A 21342-nucleotide genomic window follows, 5' to 3' on the forward strand; every position below is an offset into this window, starting at 1 on the left:
TATATATACACATATGTAGCAGTAGACAATATACTGAAAGAACCAGGATTCCTGAAGCTGAGCAGTTCAATACTGACCATAGATCATCCTAAATCAGTGAAAATTCCAGAATCCACCTTATTTCATCCAAAATGCAAGAAGGGAATTTGCTGTGGTAGTTCTGGGCTGTAGAACATCCTGCTACCCCTCACCTCCCCCATTCCCTCGAGCTACCCTGCCTGAATCCCCAGAGCAAGCAACCATATTCCCAGTCTTTTTGAGAGCTAGCAGTCTGGATCTTTACTGGAGAACTCTAGAAACACTGTATTCCCCAAACTCCGACCATATAGGGTTTCTTCTGCTTCACCATTCATAATAAACAGGAAATCCCCCCACTCTTCACATGGGCAAATGGAGGCTGGAAGACAGGTAGTAACTTGTCTAAGGATACAGAGAGAACCAGCAACCTGTGGCCCTAACTACTAATATGATACTCTAACTGTCACATATTAACCCTCCAACATGGAATTCAAAAGACTACCACTGATCTGAGGAGGGGGAAATAGCTTAAGGTCACATGGCTTTAAAAAGAATCAAGAAGCAACAGCTCCAGTCCTTTAATGTAAGAGTATGAAAGTCAAGCAAGTCAAAGGCCCCTTGGCTGTGACAGAATTGCATGCATAGACTTATCATTGCTCACAAACACTGTCCCAGTTTATAGACCCTTTGTACAATGAATGTGAGGGACAAAGGCTATTTGAACAACGTGTTTCCTTGAGCTAGCAGTAAAAAAAAACTGATGATACAGACTTCCACTTTAAATTCTAGCATTTTTCACTACACAAATGACACAGTAAAATGCAAGAGCAAAAAAACGAAGTCGAAAAACTAGAAAAATTCAGGCCTATGGAGAATATTGGACTGGCTATCTGTTGGTTCTTTCTAGGAGAAGCCCAATGAGGCTGTCTTGGAAAAAAGAACAGCCAAACTCCAAACTGTGGGTTTTGAATTTAATAGGTTAGAACACCAAAACTTCAGATATTATGTCTCAAACAGATGCTGTTGAGTCATGTAACTTCCCCTCCCTAGGTACTCACTGAATTTCTGACTCCCCTTTAAATTTGGCAGAATTTCCTGGAAGCCATCATCTCTCCCACTTTTCAGCCCTGCTCCAGTGTGTTTACCTTTACAATATCTCCAGATACCTCTCTCCTGTTCACATCCTAAATAACCAGCCACCCAGTACTGGCTTCATTTGTCTTAGGACAGGCATTATATGCATGTTAGCTTAATTTCCAACAGTCCTCCAACTGAATGGTATATTTGGTCTTAACTTTCACTAAGGTCAGAAATGGCAAAGCTCCCCAAAGTTCTACGTTCTTATGGAACTGACTAGGGTTTCTTAGAATGTTCTACAAAATATATTAGTTCTTCAGGATATGAATAGGTATTACATGAATACCTGGCCAAATTTCAAAAAATGCCAGATTAAAAAAAAAACAGGTTCTTTATTATAGGTCTTAAAGTCTTTAGCATGGGAATATGCATCATATGCATCGTAAGTTTCCAAGAGAGAGTTTGGAATGCTTCTCGAAATGGTTTTGCCACAAAATGTTTTTTGGCTAAGCATCTTGCAGGATTAGGCTTCTCTGCAGAAGATCCTTAGAAAAGTCTGTCAGATAATTTTATAATAAGCAATCAGTTGTAACAAATGAAAGAAATAAAACCATTTTTTTTTTTCTTAAAGGAGGGTTTCTTTGAAGACTTCATAAACTTTAATAAAGGGAGCAGCCTTAATAATTAATTTACATTTGCTGGAAAATAGTGGGTTTGTACCCAGCAAAGAAGAGTTAACAGTTGACCACGTAGAGAGGAAAGCTCTAAACTGGCAAAATGAATCAATATATAAAATTCCAAATGGAAAAATATAGATAAAAGGGCAATAGTTCTGCCTAATCTAATGTTTACTACTCATTTCTTTATTAAAGCCGTGCCTGATACTAAAAAGCAACAACAACAAAAAACCCAAAAATCTCTCTCAAGTATTTGTCCCTAAATGGCTAAGAACTGACAAATCCCTGAATGACAGCTCATGGCCAAAAGTGATTTAATTATAGAGTAAAGGAAAAATAAAGGCAATTGAGCTTTATCAAAGAGACTCCAAGTGCCTTAAAAGTAGCTATGAATGCAGACATAGCACAGGCCAGGACTGGCCTAGGAAACCAAGCACTTCAGCAAGGCCTCAGCCTGTAGTTTGAATACATGGCTCACTGTCAGCCTCTCTTCCTCCCTCTCTTAAAAAAAAATAAAAATAAACATATAGCTTATTGAGAGCTGTAACAGAAGATCACTGATTTTAAAAGGCCCTTTTCAGATGAATTTTAGTTAAAATTCTATTTAATATCACTATACAATCATTCCCCAGCTCAACATATGTGTGCTTACAGGGATCAATGAAAAAAAAAAAAATCAATGCAATTTTTAATAGCAAAATATTTGTTTGAAAAATTTGGGGGTGCGGAGAATCCACACCAGGATCAGAGGCCAAGTCAGGGGTAGCGCTCTGCTTAGTCAGGACAAGACTGGCATCTAAACTGCTGTTGGGTGCCATTTGGAACGGTACTCAACACAAAGTTCATGTAGCAAGTGGTAAGAACAAGAGAGTAAAACCTGTCTAGGCACGTGCATTCCTGAAAACACCCCCTTGCTTGGAAAGCTGAGACAATTGTGCCTAGTCTCTATTTACCTTCATATTCTGCTTTCTTGGCTGTCTCAAGGTTTCTCCATTCTGTCCCCACCAGTCGGCTGAGCTCCCCGAAAGAGTAGTCTGGGTGCTGGGCCTTAATCACAGCTCTCATCTCACTGCTAAACAGGATGTAGCCACTCATGTTGATTTTCCGTTTGGAGCTTTCCTTCTTTGCACTGCCTTTGGCAGACTTTGGGGTAGACTGTAAGACAGAAAGCTCTTATGGTGCATCAGAACACTGCATTTAGTTAACCGCTCAACAGTTTTGGAAGCCAGGAACATGTGATTCAATAGTTATTGTTCTATAGACATATTCAGTTTATAGCTGGCCATTTTCTTGATCAAAACACACCTCTTCCTTGCCTCTTACCATGTAAAAAATAAATGAAAGTGTCACTGAATTCCATGACTGCAATCTGTAATGGTGACCTCACAATCAAGTCTTGACAAAATTCTGAATGAGAAAAAAAATACCAATAGGGATCACCCTCAACCAAAAGATGAGGTCCTAAATTAAGAAGGAGAAATTAAAAAGATACGGGCAATAAAAGCTCCTATTGCTTTTCTTCAGTACAAGGCAGGGATAGTCTTCTAACTAAACCTGCCATTTAAAACAGCTATCTATGAAATTCTAGAAGATATTAAATTTTAAATTATTAATGGCATAATAATAAATTATTAGTGACATAACATGATAAATGTATAATTTTTTTGCCAATTAAAAATAAATAAATACAGAAATAATAGCATTGAGAAAGAAAAAAAGAATCTATTCCTTCCTGCAGGATTCTAGGTTGAAGCTCACATATGGAGGGTCTTGATGTCTCTTTACTTTGGTTTGAGTCTGTTGCAAACCAAAGGTGGGAATAAGACAAGTAACAGGAACTTGTCACCTTCACCTGTGGAGGTGTGTAGGGCATGAGGTCCAGCTCACTGGCCAGGGGAGTCTGAAGCTGAGGTAGAGAAGGAGGTTCAATGACCTCACTATCTTCTTCTCCCATCTCTTCAATATCATCATCACCACCTTCTAACTCGGCAAATTTAGCTTCTAGCAACTGTATCTTCTTTTCCAGCAAAGGTGAGGGCTCCTTCTGAGGAACAATTGGTTTTCTGAAAGAAGTGACATAAAAAAACTAAAATTACCTAATACCACTCCAGGACTGATCAGAAAGCAGTGTTCTACCTTAATGTCTAGAAATGACTTCCTGCAATCTGCAATGTATACTCTAAGGGTAGCAAGGAAAAGAGTTTAAACGTGTATTTATGAAGTCACTTCCACTTAGAGATGTTTGTTTTTAAAGGATTCTTCTGAATACTCACAAAATCACTGGGTCCAAAATTGGGATCTAGTTGCAGTGAAAAGAGTTTTCATAATCTGTAGAACTGAGAAATCTCCTGACAGGATGTAAACCAGAACCAAGTATTTTTGCCTCCAATTTATAATTACTGCAGTCTAAGCCAAGGGCACTGTTAGAGCAGTTACTAGGTCTCAGCAGATTATGAAGCTTTTCCTTTAATCTTTAACTGAATTAATTAATATTTTCTACTTGAAATGTATATTCCTCTAGTTTAAGATGAAATTAAACAAACAAACAAACAAACAAACAAACACGAGACTACATTTTTTTTTTTGAGACAGAGTCTTGCTCTGTCTTTCCGGGTCGAGTGAAGCAGCATCATCATAGCTCACTGCAATCTCAAACTCCCGGGTTCAAGCAATTCTCTTGCCTCAGCCTCCTGAATAGCTGGGGCTATAGGCACACACTGCCATGCTGGGCTAATTTTTCTATTTTTTGTAGAGATAGGGTCTCGCCCTTGTTCAGGCTGGTCTCGAACTCCTGAACTCAAGTGATCCTCCCCCTCAGCCTCCCAGAGTGCTAGGATCACAGGCGTGAACCACAGCCCCTGGCCCTAGACTACACTATTTTGGTATCAGTTAGCTGAAGTGCTCTTTCTTCCTTAGTTTTTTCGAGATTTACCTGAAGTAGTAAATTTCATCATCTACCACTTTAGCAGAGAGTGAAAACCTCTTCAGTCCCTTGAATTTCTTCATCTGCTTGTCACTCTCATTGTACCGGCTCTCACAAAGCAGAATGTCATTTTCTGGTATTTCAGTTGGTCTGCAGGAGAGGAAGTCCTTGAATGACAATACAGCACACTTTCCTGAAAGGGAAAATTGGAGAGAAATTAAAGGAGTAAATTGTGGTCATAGTTAATAATTGTTTCAAAATTTTACTATTTTTGAATTAATATAGTCATATGGTTCAAAACTAAAAAGATATAAAAGGGTATATATTGGCATAAAGGTAGACTATATAGATCAATGGACTAGAACTGAAAAGTCTAGAAACAAATCCACACAATTAGGCTTTTATGGGCAATTGATTTTTGATAAATGGTTGAAGACAATTCAATGGGGGAAATGAGTAATTTCTTCAACAGATGGTACTGGTCCCATGCATGGATTTCCACATGCAAAATAATGAAGGTGAACTCCTATCTCATACCATATATAAAAATTAACTCAAAATGGATCAAAGACCTAAATGTGAGAACCATAACTATAAAATTCTTAGAAGAAAACCTTGGTGTAAATCTTTGTGACCTTGGATTAGGTAATGGTTGACATGACACCAGAAGCAAAAGCAACCAAAGGAAATAAAAGTAAACTAGACTTCACCACAATTAAAAACTTTTGTACTTCAAAGTGTACTATGAAGAAAGTGAAAAGAAAACTCAGAAGAAAATATTTGTAAACGTATCTAGGAAGAGTATAATATCTAAAATATACAAAGAACTTCTACAACTCAACAATAATAAGACAAACAACCCAATTAAAAAATGGGGAAAGAATCTGAATAGACATTTCTCTAAAGAAGATATACAAATGGCCAATAAGCACATGAAACAATGCTCAACATCATTAGGGAAATGCAAATCAAAACCACAAGGATATATACTTTACACCCATTAGGATGGCTATTATTAAAAAAAAATGGAAAATAACAAGTGTTGGGAAGGATGTGGAGAAATGAGCACCCTTGTATATTGCTGGTAGGATTAGTAAAATTGTGCACGTACTATGGACAAGTTTGTCAGTTCCTTCAAAAATTTAAACACAAAGTTACCATATGACCCAACAATTTTACTTCTAGCGATATATCCAAAAGAACTGAAATCAGAGGCTTAAAGAGATATTTATACACTAATGATCATAGCAGTATCATTCACAACAGCTGAAACATAAAAACAACCTAAATGCCCATCAACAGATGAATGGATAAACAAAATGGGGTATATAAACAATGGAATATTATTCAGCTTTAAAAAGGAATAAAATTCTGATACATGGTACAGTATGGATGAACCTTGAAAACATTATGCTAAGTGAAATAAGCCAGACACAAAAGGACAAATATAGCATGATTCCATTTATATGTAGTTCCTAGAATGGGCAAAATTCACAGACTGAAAGTAGAACAGATTACGGGGGGCGGGGCGGGGGGCGGAAATGGAGAGTTACTGTTTAATGAGTTTCTATTTGGGATAATGAGAAAGTTCTAGAAATGGATAGTAGTGATGGTTGTACAATATTGTCAATGGACTTAAAGCCACTGAACTGTGCACTTAAAAATGGTTAAATTGATGAATTTTATGTTATATATATTTTATCACAATAAAAAACTCCCACAAATGGTAGCACATCATTTACACTGTTTTGCATCTAAATGTCACAAAATCATATACCTTCAAGATCACTGCTTGTATTAACATATTATATTTATTCAACTAGTTCCCCTACTGATGGATATTTAGGTTGTTTCCAAATTTTTACTCTCCTGCTGAAGCTAAACAATGCTGAAATAAACAACGTAAGACACATATACACATATCAATTTGCACATGTCAGGAGGTAGAACGAATTTCAGAAAAAAAAATTGCACATGGGTAAATACATCTGAAGTGTAAATTTCTAGAAGTACAAAAGCTGGGTCAAAGGTATGTACATTTTAATTTTTACAGGTATTATCAAATTAACTTCCATAGAGGTGCTAATTCACAGGCTACCACAAAGTAGGAGAACACTGTTTCCCTATGCTCTTGTCAACTAACACAAAATGTCTTCTGGATCTTTGATGATCTGACAGGTAATCTCAAAAAAAAGTGGGAGGATCTGGGTAGTTTTAATTTGCATTTCTCTAATGGCTGAGATTGGTCATATTTTCATTTCAGAACCACTGGTAATTTTTTTGCTCTCTCTTCTTAACCTTTTTCAATTTTCCTGTTGGATGTTGATCTTTTTCTAATTACTTTATAGGAGCTCTTCATATATGAGGGAAATTAGATCTCTATGATATACATTGCAAATATTTTCCTAAGGTTGTCATTTGTCTTTGCTTCTGCCAGTTTTAGTCATGCAGATAGTTTCTATTTTTATATAGTTGAATTTATCCATCTTTTCTTATATGGGGTCTAGGTTTTACGTTGGAGATTAACAGGATTTCTTGCCCATGGTTTCTTTTGTTATTTTTTTGCCTCAACTTATGTTCATTTAAATCTATAATTCATCTGGGAATTTATCTGAAGTTACGAAGTGAGATATGGCTACAATTTTATTTTTCCAAATAGTTATCCAGTTTCCAAATATCATTTAGAGAAAAATTTACTTTTTCTCACTTATTTAGCATGACACCTTTATCATATATTAAATTATATTTGAACCTACTGCTAAACTTTCTATTTTGCTCAATTAATTTCTTTACTCACACACCATAAAATAGCTTTAATTATTATAATATTATTAATATAATGTTGTAATATCTGAAGGAAAGACCCCTTTTCACTATGCTTTCCAGAATTTTCCTGATTTTTGTTTCTTTTTTGATATGATTTTAAAAATCAGTTTATTTAGTCTCAACTTTCTTTTTTTTTTTTTTTTTTTTTGAGACAGAGTCTCACTCTGTTGCCCAGGCTAGAGTGAGTGCCGCGGCGTCAGCCTAGCTCACAGCAACCTCAAACTCCTGAGCTCAAGCGATCCTCTTGTCTCAGCCTCCCGAGTAGCTGGGACTACAGGCATGCACCACCATGCCCGGCTAATTTTTTCTATATATATTTTTAGCTGTCCATATAATTTCTTTCTATTTTTAGTAGAGATGGGGTCTCGCTCTTGCTCAGGCTGGTCTCGAACTCCTGAGCTCAAACGATCCGCCCACCTCGGCCTCCCAGAGTGCTAGGATTACAGGCGTGAGCCACCGCGCCCGGCCTAGTCTCAACTTTCTAACAAGAAAATTCCCACTGGTATACCTATTTGGATTCCATTAAAGATTAATTTAGGGAAAATGGACATCATTATGATGTCCAGACCTATCTAAGCACATGGTATGCTTTTCAGTTTGTTCAAGCATTCCCTCAATAGCATTTAAAAACTTTCTTCATACAGATACGGCATGTATCCTGTTAAGTTTATCCCAGATATTTTACCTTATTACTGAATTTTTTAAAATAATAGATTTGTTATTTATTTTATACTCAACCATTCTTTCTTCTCTTACTGTTTGCCATGGTTTCTTAGTTGATTCTCTTGAATTTTCATCTCCTTATTTTCCCTATTTTAGACTTCTGTTTCTTACTTCTGTCTAATTGCACTGGCTAGTACCTCCAGAACAATGTTCAGTAAGAGCAATAAGGACATCCATATTTTGCTCTTGACCTCAACAAGAATGTTAATTCTTGTTAACAACTTATTAAATATTTACATGCAAAACAGGTCAGAAACATTTTAGAAGCTTAAAATAGCTACAAATTACTATCACTGCCTTCGACCTACACAACACTTTATTTACATAATCCAAAGGCCTTTCAATTCAGAAAAGGGACAGTTAAGATTTTTCATATTTTATAGAAAGAAAAATATACATTTGGAAAGGGTAAGAATTCTGCTCACAGCTAAAGAGTGAAAGTGATTGGTGGCCCTGAAATGGATGTGATATCTCTGCGTCTTGAGTTGGGGGTCCTACGAGACTCCCAAAAGACAGACTCCCAAAAGACAGGAGTTTATGAAGCTGCATTTAACAAAGTACAAAAAATTTATAAAACCTGCTGGATTTTTATTGGAACTGCAATGAACCCATGGGTCAATGTGGGGAGAACTGACATCTTTACAATATTGAATCTTCTGGCTATAGACATGATAGAACACTTTCATTTATTTAGGGTCATCTTGAATTCCTTTTCTTTTCTTTCTTTTGTTTTTAGAGACAGGGTCTTGCTCTGTCACCTAGGCTGGGGTACAGTGGGACAATCATAGCTCTCTGCAGACTCCTGGGCTCGAGCGATCCTCCTGCCTCACCCTCCTGAGTAGCTGGGACTACAGGCATGAGACACTGTGGCCAGCTAGATCTTCTTTTAATTTCTCCCAGTAATTTTCTTATAGTTTTGTGTCTGTGTAGGTGTCTTATATATCTTTTATAGATGAATCCTAGGTATTGAATGTAAATGGTATATTTATTTAATTTTCTGTTTATTGATGGTAAATAGAAATATAAATATCTTTATATTTTCATTTATTAATTATACCTAATAGTTTATCTGAATATCTGTTGGATTTTCTATATACCTAGTAAAGTTTTTGAAAAAAAAAATCGACCCTTTTGTTTTTTCTTTCAAATCTTTAAACTTTTTATTTTTCTTGCCTTACTGAGGAGAGTTTTAGTTTTAACTAGTGAAGCACTAGAAAAACCTATGATGAAGGAAACAGAACCTGCAAATAAATGAGGAATTATCATGTTTCAGGAGCTAGAAATTTTATCATCTAGTGGTTAAGTGTGGAGATACTCTCTGCCAGGTGTGACCATCTGATCATTGTTTAAGTTAATGAAATCAGTTAACTCTTCAACAGAACTTAACAAAGGACATATATCTAACAGTTAGGAAAACAGGACTGCCTCCTTCTGTGTATGTAACAGAAGATGAAAAACTGACACCTCACCTAATTATCTTCAAAACTTCTATTTCAGAGAAAGAAAAAAGTACAAAAATAAGATGTACATATAACAGTGTGTATAGTTAACACAATGAAATCATAACTCCTCCAAAGCTTATGTAATAAAACCCATTTTCTTTGGGGGTTGGGGGATACTGAATTCCACAAGCTAGGCTGAAATCCCACTTTATGACTAGTACGTGCATTTTCTTTTTGGTTTCATCTCAAGATGAAGTTAACATATGTCTTACTGTATGCCTGTTGTTCTGCCTAATATTGCTGGTACCTCCTTTCACTCTCCAAAGTGTCCCAGCTACCTATAAACCAGCTAGTAGAGTGGGAAAATGTAGGTTTTAGTTCTGGCCCACTACTTGTGCAGTAACTTCACCTTTTTGAGAATATCAGCATCTTTCTTATAGGGTCATGTTGAGAATCAAATGAGATCCTGGATATAACACTGGTATTAAACTGTAGAATGCAACATACTCTAATAGATGTCTTTAGAAAGGAATTACTCCAAATCATTTCAGTGAAAATGGAGGAGGAGGGAGCTCCAAGGGCCATTCCTTTACAGAAATACTGAAAAAACTCAGGAAAAACTGTCAGAATCAACTTTATCTGAACTCTGGAAAATAGTCAAAAGTTTATAACAATCAAGCAAACTCATTAAAGAAAAAAGTGACTGAAACTTGGCAGGAGAGCTTTAACTTATCCTCATTCTTCCCTCCGGCCCTCTTTCTGTCTCAGCGGCAGTCTTGAAGATGGCAGCCTGAATTCCTGCTGTGAGTTTTTGGTGCTGAGGGTGTAGAGCAGTCCTTGTGCTCAAAGAATTGTGGTTATCTGTTTTGATCTGTTGGGTGGCTTCCTTAAGACTAACATAGGTCGCCTGCCTTTATTTTGCCTAACTTGGAATTCTCTCAAGGTGGAGAAGTGGCTAAAGTATTTTTGCTGAAAACATTTTATTTTAGTCTGTCTGTGTGCCATAACAGAATACCACAGACTAGGTAACTTATAAAGAAGAGAAATTTATTTTCTCACAGTTCTGGAGGCTGGGAAGTCCAAGATTAAGGTGCCAGCATCTGGTAAGGGGCTTCTTGCTGCATCATCACATGACAGAAGGGCATGAGTGCAAGAGAGAGCAAAACCTACTTACACAGACCCTTTTTATAACACAATTAATCTGTTCATGAGGGCTCTGCCAAATAACTCCCAAAAGGCCCCACCTCCCAATACTGTTGGCACTGGGGATTAAGTTTTAACCTATGAATTTTGAAGGGGACACATTCAAACCACAGCACATTTAATGGCAAATGAACCAGCTGCTGCCAGCTGGGACAAAGGCTATGTATCAGTTATGGCAAACCACAGACATGCCAAAAAGCCTGGGAAGAAAAAAAGTGGGGAGTGAGATGCTTTGGGGAATAAGGGTTTTAAAAGTTTCTACATATTCCTAGGAACCTATAAGGCCATGCACATGTCAACAGTAGGGAGCATGCTCAGAAAAGACCTGAGAAGGCCCTAAGCTATCATCTCTGGTTGACCTTCAAGCTCTGCGCAAGCAGGGAGTAAACGCAAAGGCAGAGTGTTGAAGGTATGTTCCAACACATGCAGAGAACCCAGCTGCAGAGACTGAGAGGCTTTTTTTGCTCCAGGAATTTAAGAAAAACCCTGTCAAATCACTAGCAGATCATTAAGCTAACAGAACAGAAACTATAGTGATCACATACAACAAAGAATATAATCTTTTTTTGGCCGGGCGCGGTGGCTCACGCCTGTAATCCTAGCACTCTGGGAGGCCGAGGTGGGCGGATCGTTTGAGCTCAGGAGTTCGAGACCAGCCTGAGCAAGAGCGAGACCCCATCTCTACTAAAAATAGAAAGAAATTATATGGACAGCTAAGATATATATATAGAAAAAATTAGCCGGGCATGGTGGCACATGCCTGTAGTCCCAGCTACTCGGGAGGCTGAGACAGGAGGATCGCTTGAGCCCAGGAGTTTGAGGTTGCTGTGAGCTAGGCTGACGCCACGGCACTCACTCTAGCCTGGGCAACAGAGTCAGACTCTGTCTCAAAAAAAAAAAAAATAAAATAAAAAAGAAAAAAAAAAAAAAAAAGAAAAAGAAAAAAAAAGAATATAATCTTTTTTTTTTTTTTTTGAGACAGAGTCTCGCTCTGTTGCCCTGGCTAGAGTGAGTGCCGTGGTGTCAGCCTAGCTCACAGCAACCTCAAACTCCTGGACTTAAGCGATCCTACTGCCTCAGCCTCCCGAGTAGCTGGGACTACAGGCATGCGCCACCATGGCCGGCTAATTTTTTGTGTATATATATTTTAGTTGTCCATATAATTTCTATTTTTAGTAGAGACGGGGTCTCGCTCTTGCTCAGGCTGGTCTCGAACTCCTGACCTCGAGCGATCCACCCGCCTCGGCCTCCCAGAGTGCTAGGATTACAGGCGTGAGCCACCGCGCCCGGCCGAAAGAATACAATCTTCCAAAAGAAAAAAACATTAGGAAAGTCACCGAACGAACAACTACAACACATAACAAGCAGTAAGAACAAAGCCTGAGGAAGGGGATAGAATCTGACTTCCAGAGTTATCACATTATAATATCCTAAATGTCCAGTTTTCAACAAAAAATTATGAGGCATGCGAGGAAACTAAAGTATAGTCCATTCATAGGAAAGAAAGAAATTAACAGAAATTGTTCCTGAGGAAGCCCAGACATTGGACTTATTAAACAAAAACTTTAAATCAACTGTCTTAAATATACTCGAAGAACTAAAGGAAACCAGTATAATGTCTCACCACGTAGAGAATATCAATAAAGAGACAGAAATTATAAAAACTAAATTGAAATTTTGGGGCTGAATAGTCACTGAAATGAAAAATTTATTAGAGGGGTTCAACATAAGATTCTGAGTGGGCGGAACAATCAGTGTACTTGAAGAAAGTGTGAGAAGCAGAAAGAAAAAAAACTAAAGAAAAATGAAGAGTCTAAGATACTTGTGAGACACCATTAAGTGTACCAATATAGGTATAATGGGAGTTCCAGAAGGAGAATAGAGAAAGGAACACAAAGAATATTTGAAGAAATAATGGCTAAAACCTTCCCAAATTTGATGAGAGATATGAAAGAAATAAACTATCAACTTAGGATTCTACATTTAACAGAACCATCCTTCAAAAATGAGGGTGAAATTAAGACATTTCCAGAAAAACAAAGGATGAGAGAGTTTGTCACTATTAGACCTGCCCTAGAAGAAATGCTAAAGGGAGTCCTTCAGGCTGAAATGAAAGGACATTTTCAATGGTAGGCTATCACGAAGAAAAAAGAAAAAAAGAAAAAAAATGAAAGGACACTAGTCAATATCTTGAAGCTATATAAAGAAACAAAACATACCAGTAGATGCAACCACATAGGTAAATATAAAAAAGCTAGTATTACTATATTTTAGGTTGTAATTCATCTCGTTTTTTTCTACCATAATTAGAAAGAAATCTATGTCAATGGGCACATAAATGTGACAACAATAACATACAAAAGGAGGGATGTAGCTGTATGGGAGCAGAGTTTTTGTATACTATTGAAACAGTCACTATTAATTCCAACTAGATAGTCATAAATTTAATATGTTAATTGTAATCCCCAGGGTAACCACTGAGAAAATAACAAACAAATAATAAACAATATGGTTTCCCTAACCAAAGGAGACTTCAGTCCCACCTTCATTATGCACCTTTTGTGTCTCTTAGCTGGGTTTACACTAGGACACGAGGCTCTGGAGTACTGCTTTAGTCTGGATCACAACTTAGAAGGCAGAGATTCTCTGCTGCAGAAACTCAAGAAGAATGTAATGACTTCATGGGTCTTTGCTCCCTCTCCCCAGAGTGAGGAGGCAAAAATGTATTGAGCTTTCAGACATTTAGACATTTTTACTGTATCCAATTCTGAAAAAATTCAAAGCGCCGAAAACAACCTAGTAAACATTAAAACAATCAAACAAAGTCTAAGTATAAAATATTTTTTTGGATACAGGGTCTCACCCTGTCACCCAGGCTGAAGTGCAGTGGCCCAATCATAGCTCACTGCAACCTGGAACTCCTGTGCTCAAGCCATCTTCCTGTCTTAGCCTCCTGAGTAGCTAGGACTACAGGTATGCACCACCACGCCTGGCTAATTATTATTCTTATTTTTAAGGTAGAGATGGGGTCTTGCTATGTTGCCCAGGCTGGTCTCCGACTCCTGGGCTCAAGTGATCCTCCTGCCTTGGCCTCCAAAAGTGCTAGGATTACAGGTATAAGCCACCACACCCAGCCGAAAATACTTTCTAATCTGCAAATTTCCTTTTGGTTTGTGAGCATGATGGCTTCCCCAAAACCATGAACAATCAATGCAAAGCTTGTGACCAGTAACCTTTTAGAAAACCATTCTAACAGATGTAATGAGCAGCTGACACAAGTAAGCTACTCAGGGCCAGAAGAAATACAATAGCTGAAAAAGATGCTCGTATATGATGCATACAATTAGATCTCAGAAAGAGAATGCCACTGTGAACACTTGGTAGGATGACAGAACAGAAATCAAAACAGGAGTCTGGAATAGGGACAATAACATTACCAGGGTTAAGAGTCCAAAAAGAGACTATAAGTCTTTTGACTGCTCTCTGTTTCTTACCTTATTCTTACAACATATTCTCCATAAAGCAGCCGTAGTGATTCCTCTAATGTGTATGTCAGCTCATACCACCACTCTGCTCAAACCCCTCCCAGGACTTCCCCTTTACTCTAAACTAAATCTCTGCACTATCTACAGGACCTACCATGACCAGATATCCACCTCAGAGGGCTTATTCCCTACCATAACCCATTGCCCTGCTCTAGCCACCCAGCTTTCTTATTGTGTCTCAAACATGCCTTTGCATTTGGCATCTGCTATGCCTAAAGGGAATAAAACCTCAGATACTCAAATGGTTTTCTTCCTCACTTTTTTCAGGGCTCCATTCACATGTCACCCACCAGAGGAGCTTTTTCTGACCACAGGACTTAGCCTCAATACTACTCTCTATCCTCTTACTCTGCTTTATTTTTATTCACAGCCTAATTACCACCTGATGTTTTATATATTTATGTATGTATGTATTTAGTTTTTTTAGACAGAGTCTCGCTCTGTTGCCCTGGCTAGAGTGTGGTGGCATCAGCCTAGCTCACAGCAAACTCAAACTCCTGGGCTCAAGCGATCCTTCTGCCTCAGTTTCCCAAGTAGCTGGGACTATAGGTGTGCACCACCACACCCAGCTAATTTTTCTATTTTTAGTAGAGACGGGGTCTCGCTCTTACTCAGGCTGGTCTCAAACTCCTGAACTCAAGTGATTCTCCCACCTTGGCCTCCCACAGTGTTAGAATTACAGGTGTCAGCCACCGTGCCCAGCTTGTATTTATTTTTTAATTTATTTACTGACTCCCCAACCTCTGCCCCAATGTAAGTCTTTAAGACGGCAGAGATTTAGATTTGTTCACTGCTATATACCTAACTCCCAGAACAGGGTCTAGCACAGAAGTAGTATTCAATCAGTTTTTATGGAATGAATGTGATTAAATGAAAAAGCACAAATACATACCCAGAATACATGTCATGGGGCAGGTTTCTTCCAGATTACTCAGAAATACTTCTTTTTTGTAGAACATTTTTGTGGGCTCATGCTCTGTCTCTTCTGGGTGAATAAAGATGGGGCCATAAAAATATGCAGCTCCATCTCGAACCCATACTTTTTCAATTCTTAAGAGAAAAATGGAGAAATTACATTAAAATAGTTTCATTCTTGAAGGGTTAATCTAACAAAAATTCCATTAACCAAAAACTTAATAATATGTACCATTTAGAGGAGTTTCACTGGCTGTTTTGATAAGACAACTTCGTTGATTTTTTTCCCCCCTTTAATCACATGAGAAGATACTTGGAAAAAGAGAAAAGAACATTTGGCTACTCATCTGAGGGAAAAAAATATTTTAATATAATATCAAAGTATATAACGTAATAGTTTTATCTGACTACCAGAATGTCTTCCTGAGATGCTCAAGATGAAAACACAATTAACCATATGTCACTAGACTTGTAAGCCAAGTAACGACACAAACCATCAATATTTGGGGTGGGATCACATGAGGGGCAGACATTGCTTTAAGATGGTGGTTTATGATCTTTTTTTTGAAGATCAAGATCTAGTACCCCTTCACCCCTTGAGAATCTGATGAAAGCCAGATACCTCCCCAGAAACAAATGAAAATTAACATCTGGCTATGAAGTACTATATAGTATTCCTTACAACCAACCATAAAGTTGATATTATTACTGTCCCATATTGTCATGGTTCATGACATGACTCAGCATCCTCATCTCAGTTAATGGTAACTCTATCCTTCCAGTTCCTCAGGTCAATACACATAAGTCACCACTGGCTTCTCTCAGACCCAACATCCCATTTATCAAGAATACTATTAATTTGACCTTAAAAATAATAACCTTTGCAATCACCCTGGTCTGAGCCACCATCATTCTTGCTTGGATTATTGCAATAGCCTCCTAGCAAATCCCCTTGCTTCTACCCTTGATCCTTTACAGTCTATTCTCAACAACCAACAAGCAGAGCAATCCTATTAAGACCTAAGTCAAACGTCACTTCTGTACTTGAAACAATGCAATGGCATGCCATTTAACTCAGTAAAAGCCCAAGTCCCTGTAATGGTCTCTTAGGCCCTATATGATTTGCACCCTACTCCTAAGCCCTCATCTCCTATCTAACATATGCATGGCTCACTCTCCTAGTAACAAATTCTGCTGGTTTCAACAGGTCTGGCAAGCTTCTCTCTCAAGTATTTATACTGGCTGTTCCCTTGGCCCAGAATACTTTCTTCTTAGATATTCACTTCCTTTGTTTCTTCAAGTATTGGCTCAATTGCCAGCTTCTCAGTGAGGTCTATACAGATCACCCTCCCTGCTCCAACCATGGGACGCCCAACATACCTTATCCTGTTCTATTTTTTCTAGAGCACGTATCATGGTCTAACATACTATACACTTTACTTATTCACGATGTTTCCTATTGTCTTCTCACTAGAAGGTGGCTCCACAGACCTAAGAATATTTGTTTTATTCACTAGTGTACCCTCAGAGCCTGGTAACAGTAGGTGTAATAACTTACTGAATATGATGAAGAAACCCAAGCCCAGTGAGGTAAATCATCTGCCTAAGGACATGTCACTAGCAGAGCTGGGTCTTAAACCAAGACCACCTGGAACCAAATACGGTTCTTAACCACTATTGCCTACTGCCCAATCCTGTACTGGACTCTTTTACTGCTGTTTTTGCCATTTAACCATACTTCTGTCCTTTTGTCAATTTACTTGTTCATCAAGTATCTGAGCCCCTACTATGTATGTTTCACGCACTATGATTTCAGCAGTGGATACAAAGGTGAGAAAAAAAGAGTTCCTACTTTCAGGGCATTTGGAAACTCAGGGTATAGAAACTTAAAAAAATAAACACCAACATGTGGTATGTACTCTAAGGAGAAGGAAATTTGAGGTGCTCTGAGCCTGTGTAACAGGGAGACTTAACCTAGTCTGCAGGGGACAGGAAAGACTGCCTTTTAAGGAAGTGCCATTTCAAATTTAAGCTAAAGGAGTTTACCGTATGAAGCAGACAGGGAGATTTCTGAGCTGAGAGCTCAGTAGTAAATGGTGGGAGAAGAAAATAAAAGAGCCCACAAGAGTAATTTAAAGAAGAATATGTGGTGAGAGGTAAAAGTAGGCCAAGTGTCGTAGGAGAGAAAGCTGGAGAAGTTGCCAAGGGAAGGCCTTTTGTCTTCATCCTGAGAGTAATGAAATTTCTATTGGCTCCAAATCTCTCCGACCCAATCTCATCTTCCCTACTTCAATGATGCTCACCTGCCCACACGAGGGCGCACCAGGCCATGGGATTTGATGAAGACACAGTCGCCAACTTTAAGCCACATGTCATTGTAATGAAGCTGCTCAAAGTAGTGACAACCTGGTTCACCATTGGACATTTCCACAGGGACATCTTCTTTGTCCTGTGGTAAAGGAAACTGGTTGAAGAAAGGCAGCTGACAAAGAGTAGACAGAGAAGATAAGGGAAAAAAAGCAGACTTTCCTTTGCATTAACTTAAAAGAAAAAAACAACACAAACAGAAGCTTTGACAAAGGTTAGGAAACCAAAAAATTAGGTTACTGAAATCAAACTAAGTCTTATCAAGTATTCTATTTTAAATTTCTAGTTAATTTTCATAAAATAATGTTACCCCAAGATGCTTTTATTTCCTCTGCTTTCTTCCCCCCATACCCAAGGCCTTTAGAAAAAAAATCTGCTGAAGACGACTTATCTGCATTTAAAAGTAGACTCATTCATGCATTACCATAGAGTATAAGGAGCAAATTCTACACAAGCTTCCTCTTCACCACATTCATTGAGCTCCCTTAATATTGTAACATTAAAAATGGATAGATTTAAAAATTTTACTATTTTAATTTATTCCAACATGGAAAAGAACATCCAGCCTCTGTGACAAACACACACACTCTGTGAATAAATTACAGGGTCTGTCATCTATTGGCTGCTGTGATGTTGGGCAAATTACTTGACCTCTTGTGCCTTAGTTTCCTCATCTGTAAAATGAGGATAATGATAGTGGACTTGTTAGGAAGCTTAAATGACATAATCCATGCTTAAGTACATAGAACAATGCCTGACTTATGAAAAACACTTAACAAACATTGTTATTGTTGTTTTATAGTCCCAGCTAAAATAAGAAAAAGAAAAAAAAAGCTCTGATAAATGTAAAGATGGTAAAGATACTGAGAATCTAGCAGATAATGGGTATAGGACTAGATATTTTAAATATATTAACTCCAAAACATAAAAAGCTAAGGAAATTCCAAAACCCCCAAATTCTCTATTGCATCTCCCTGTCTGAGAATATTTCAAACTTCGCACTTAAAAATAATCTCCTTTAGGATGTTCAAATAATTTAATGTCCTGATCTTTATTACTTGAAATGTGATACTGAAATAATCTTCTTGGAAAATCCTTAAGAATGAGAAAGGTCCCACATACATGCTGGGGCACCTGAAGGAATGGAAGCTGTAAAAAAAAAAAAAAAAAAAATAACCCCTGAAATTAAGAAAACATTTTTCTTTTAGGAATGGATTCTGTTCTAAAGTTATTCTTTAAAAAAGTTCCTGGAATGACTTGTCTTGTTATTAAAATAAAGATATGAGACCAAAAAACCCAAGTAACTCATTATCAGATAGAACCCTGGGAACTTACAAATACTAGACAACAAATCTAATTCTCATGCTGGCTTCCATTGCTATTTCCTCTTCTTTTAAAACTACTGATCCTGGCTGAGCGGGGTGGCTCACATCTGTAATCCCAGAACTTTGGGAGGCTGAGGTGGGAAAATCTCTTGTGGCAAGGATTCAAGACTAGCCTGGACAACATAGCAAGACCCTATCTCTATAAAAAATTTTTAAAAAATTAGCTGGGAGTGGTGGGGCATGCCTGTACTGCTTGCAACTTGGGAACTGAGGCAGGAGGATCGCTTAAGCCCAAGAGTTCGAGATTCCAGTGAGCTGTGATCATGCCACTGCATTTTGGCCAGGGTGACAGAGTGAGACTCTGTCTCTTAAAAAAAAAAAAAAAAAAAAAAGATTCTATAAATTCCACACATACTGGCAGAACATAAAAGGTAAAAATTGTTACATTCTTTCCCAAGCTCCCTTTCTGACACAACAGTGTTAGGACACTAAAATTGATGGTATTTTAAAAAACATTAATAATTCAATTTTTTCTAGTTTTTACATTAACAATGTAAAAACTTCATTTTTCTTGATTTTATACAGGCAGTATATTTGTTAGAAATAATTCAAACATTACAGCATGTAAAACTTTAAAAAAAATGAAAGTCTTCTGTGATCCAACCCCTGCATCACCCAGTTTTGTTTTCACATTCATGTATGTAAACATACTTTTCTTCTCCTTTAAGCCTACAACACCCAATATTCCAGGTAGAAGGTAGAGTCCTATCCAAATACTAACCAGGCCCAACTCTGCTTAGTTTCCAGGATCAGATGAGATTGGGCACACTCAGGGTGGTATGGCTGTGGCATTTTGGTTTTATTGAATAATGGTGAGAATACAACCCATCATGCCGCAACCTATTAATTAGTAACCTATCTTTTTTCCCACATATCTTGGAAAATTTTCAATGTTACTATACACATAGATCTACTTTATTCCTTTCACTGGCTGCACAGTATTACATCATATGAATGTATGACAACTTATTCAATTCCCATTCCATGAACATTTTGGTTTAGCCTAGGGTTTTTGCTTTTATAAACAACACTGATGTCACCTCTTGTGGAGAATCCTTTTTGGAGCACTGTGGAGTGTTACCACTGGAGCACATTCCTTGCTATCAGACTGCTGGGTCAGAGGCAATGGAATGCCACCAACACGAGTTAAGAGTGTGTGGCCCCATATCTGCACATGTATTATCAGTCTTTCGAACACTTGGGCAATATGGCATTTTAAAAAATTATTAGGATAATTAACACATTTTCTTACATTTTTTCGTTGCCTTCACTCTGTAAATTATCTGTTTGGTCCTTTGCCCATTTTTCTAGTGCTACTTTCCCTCTAGACTTCAAAGAGCTCTTTTTATATTAGAAACAGTAGTCCTTAGGCTGTTTTATTAACTTAACTAATGATATTTTCAATTGTAAATCAATCAAATGATCAATTTTTTCCTTTTATGGTTACTGGGTTTGGTATCATGCACAGAAAAGTTTCCTCCATTCCAAACTTATTATTGAAAAACAATTATAGATAAATATTAATAACAAATGTTTTTACATTAGCAACTAGTACACTCACTGTTTCTCTTTTTTAATGTTTCTGTCTTATTTATTTTAGAATATGAAACAAGGGAGAGTCTAGGTGTTTTTTTTCCAAATGGCTATCAGTTTTTCCAGTATCATTTGATTCCATCCTCTCCCTGTTCGTTTAAAATACCATCTTTATATTCATTAACCATTTATGCTTGGATTTAATTGTGAAAAGCCTATTCCTTCCATTGACTAGTCCTGAGCAGTACCTCAATTTTGTTTTTTAAATGCAGTTTTATAAAATGTAATAATATCTGGCATGGCAAAGCTCTCTTCAACATTCTTTATTTCCCCCTTCTTTTATGGTGAGTGTACATATTAATTCTTAATAAAAATGCTAGAATAATTTTGTCAAGTTTCAAAAACAATTTATTCAAATCTTTTATGTCCTTCAGTAGGCTGATTTTTTCTCCTTAGAGGTTCTATATATTCTCTGTTAAGGTCATTTTTTAATGTATTTTGTTGTAATGTGAATTGGATATTTTCTTCCATAAGATTTTTCTAACCATTGCTATAATGTACTTAACCCTTTACTTTTAAAAGTCTTATAAATTTATTTATTTTTTTCTTTGGAGACAGAGTCTCACTCTGTTGCCTGGGCTACAGTGCCGTGGTGTCAGCCTAGCTCACAGCAACCTCAAACTCTTGGGCTCAAGCAATCCTCCTGCC

At 37.5% G+C, this 21342-nt stretch overlaps 1 protein-coding gene across 50 annotated transcripts in view; it reads right to left on the reverse strand.

The window, feature by feature from the left end:
• Nucleotides 1-21342, reverse strand: part of PBRM1 (polybromo 1) — a 123206-nt gene that overhangs the window by 12813 nt on the left and 89051 nt on the right. For 46 of the 50 annotated variants that reach the window (XR_011234104.1, XR_011234105.1, XM_069475840.1 and 43 more), the window contains 5 exons: nucleotides 17653-17798; nucleotides 15327-15484; nucleotides 4705-4888; nucleotides 3625-3835; nucleotides 2726-2927 (listed from right to left, as the gene is read on the reverse strand). Coding sequence is in view for 48 of the 50 variants with exons in the window: in XM_069475840.1 (XP_069331941.1) it covers nucleotides 2726-2927; nucleotides 3625-3835; nucleotides 4705-4888; nucleotides 15327-15484; nucleotides 17653-17798 (901 nt within the window). In the remaining 2 variants the exon portion in view is untranslated. Of the gene's footprint in view, nucleotides 1-2725; nucleotides 2928-3618; nucleotides 3836-4704; nucleotides 4889-15326; nucleotides 15485-17652; nucleotides 17799-21342 lie in introns of all 50 variants that reach the window. The other 4 variants (XM_069475859.1, XM_069475826.1, XM_069475819.1 and 1 more) reach the window with 2 other exon arrangements.

Source organism: Eulemur rufifrons, chromosome 7 (genome assembly GCF_041146395.1).
Source record: "Eulemur rufifrons isolate Redbay chromosome 7, OSU_ERuf_1, whole genome shotgun sequence".
Lineage (NCBI taxonomy): Eukaryota > Metazoa > Chordata > Mammalia > Primates > Lemuridae > Eulemur > Eulemur rufifrons.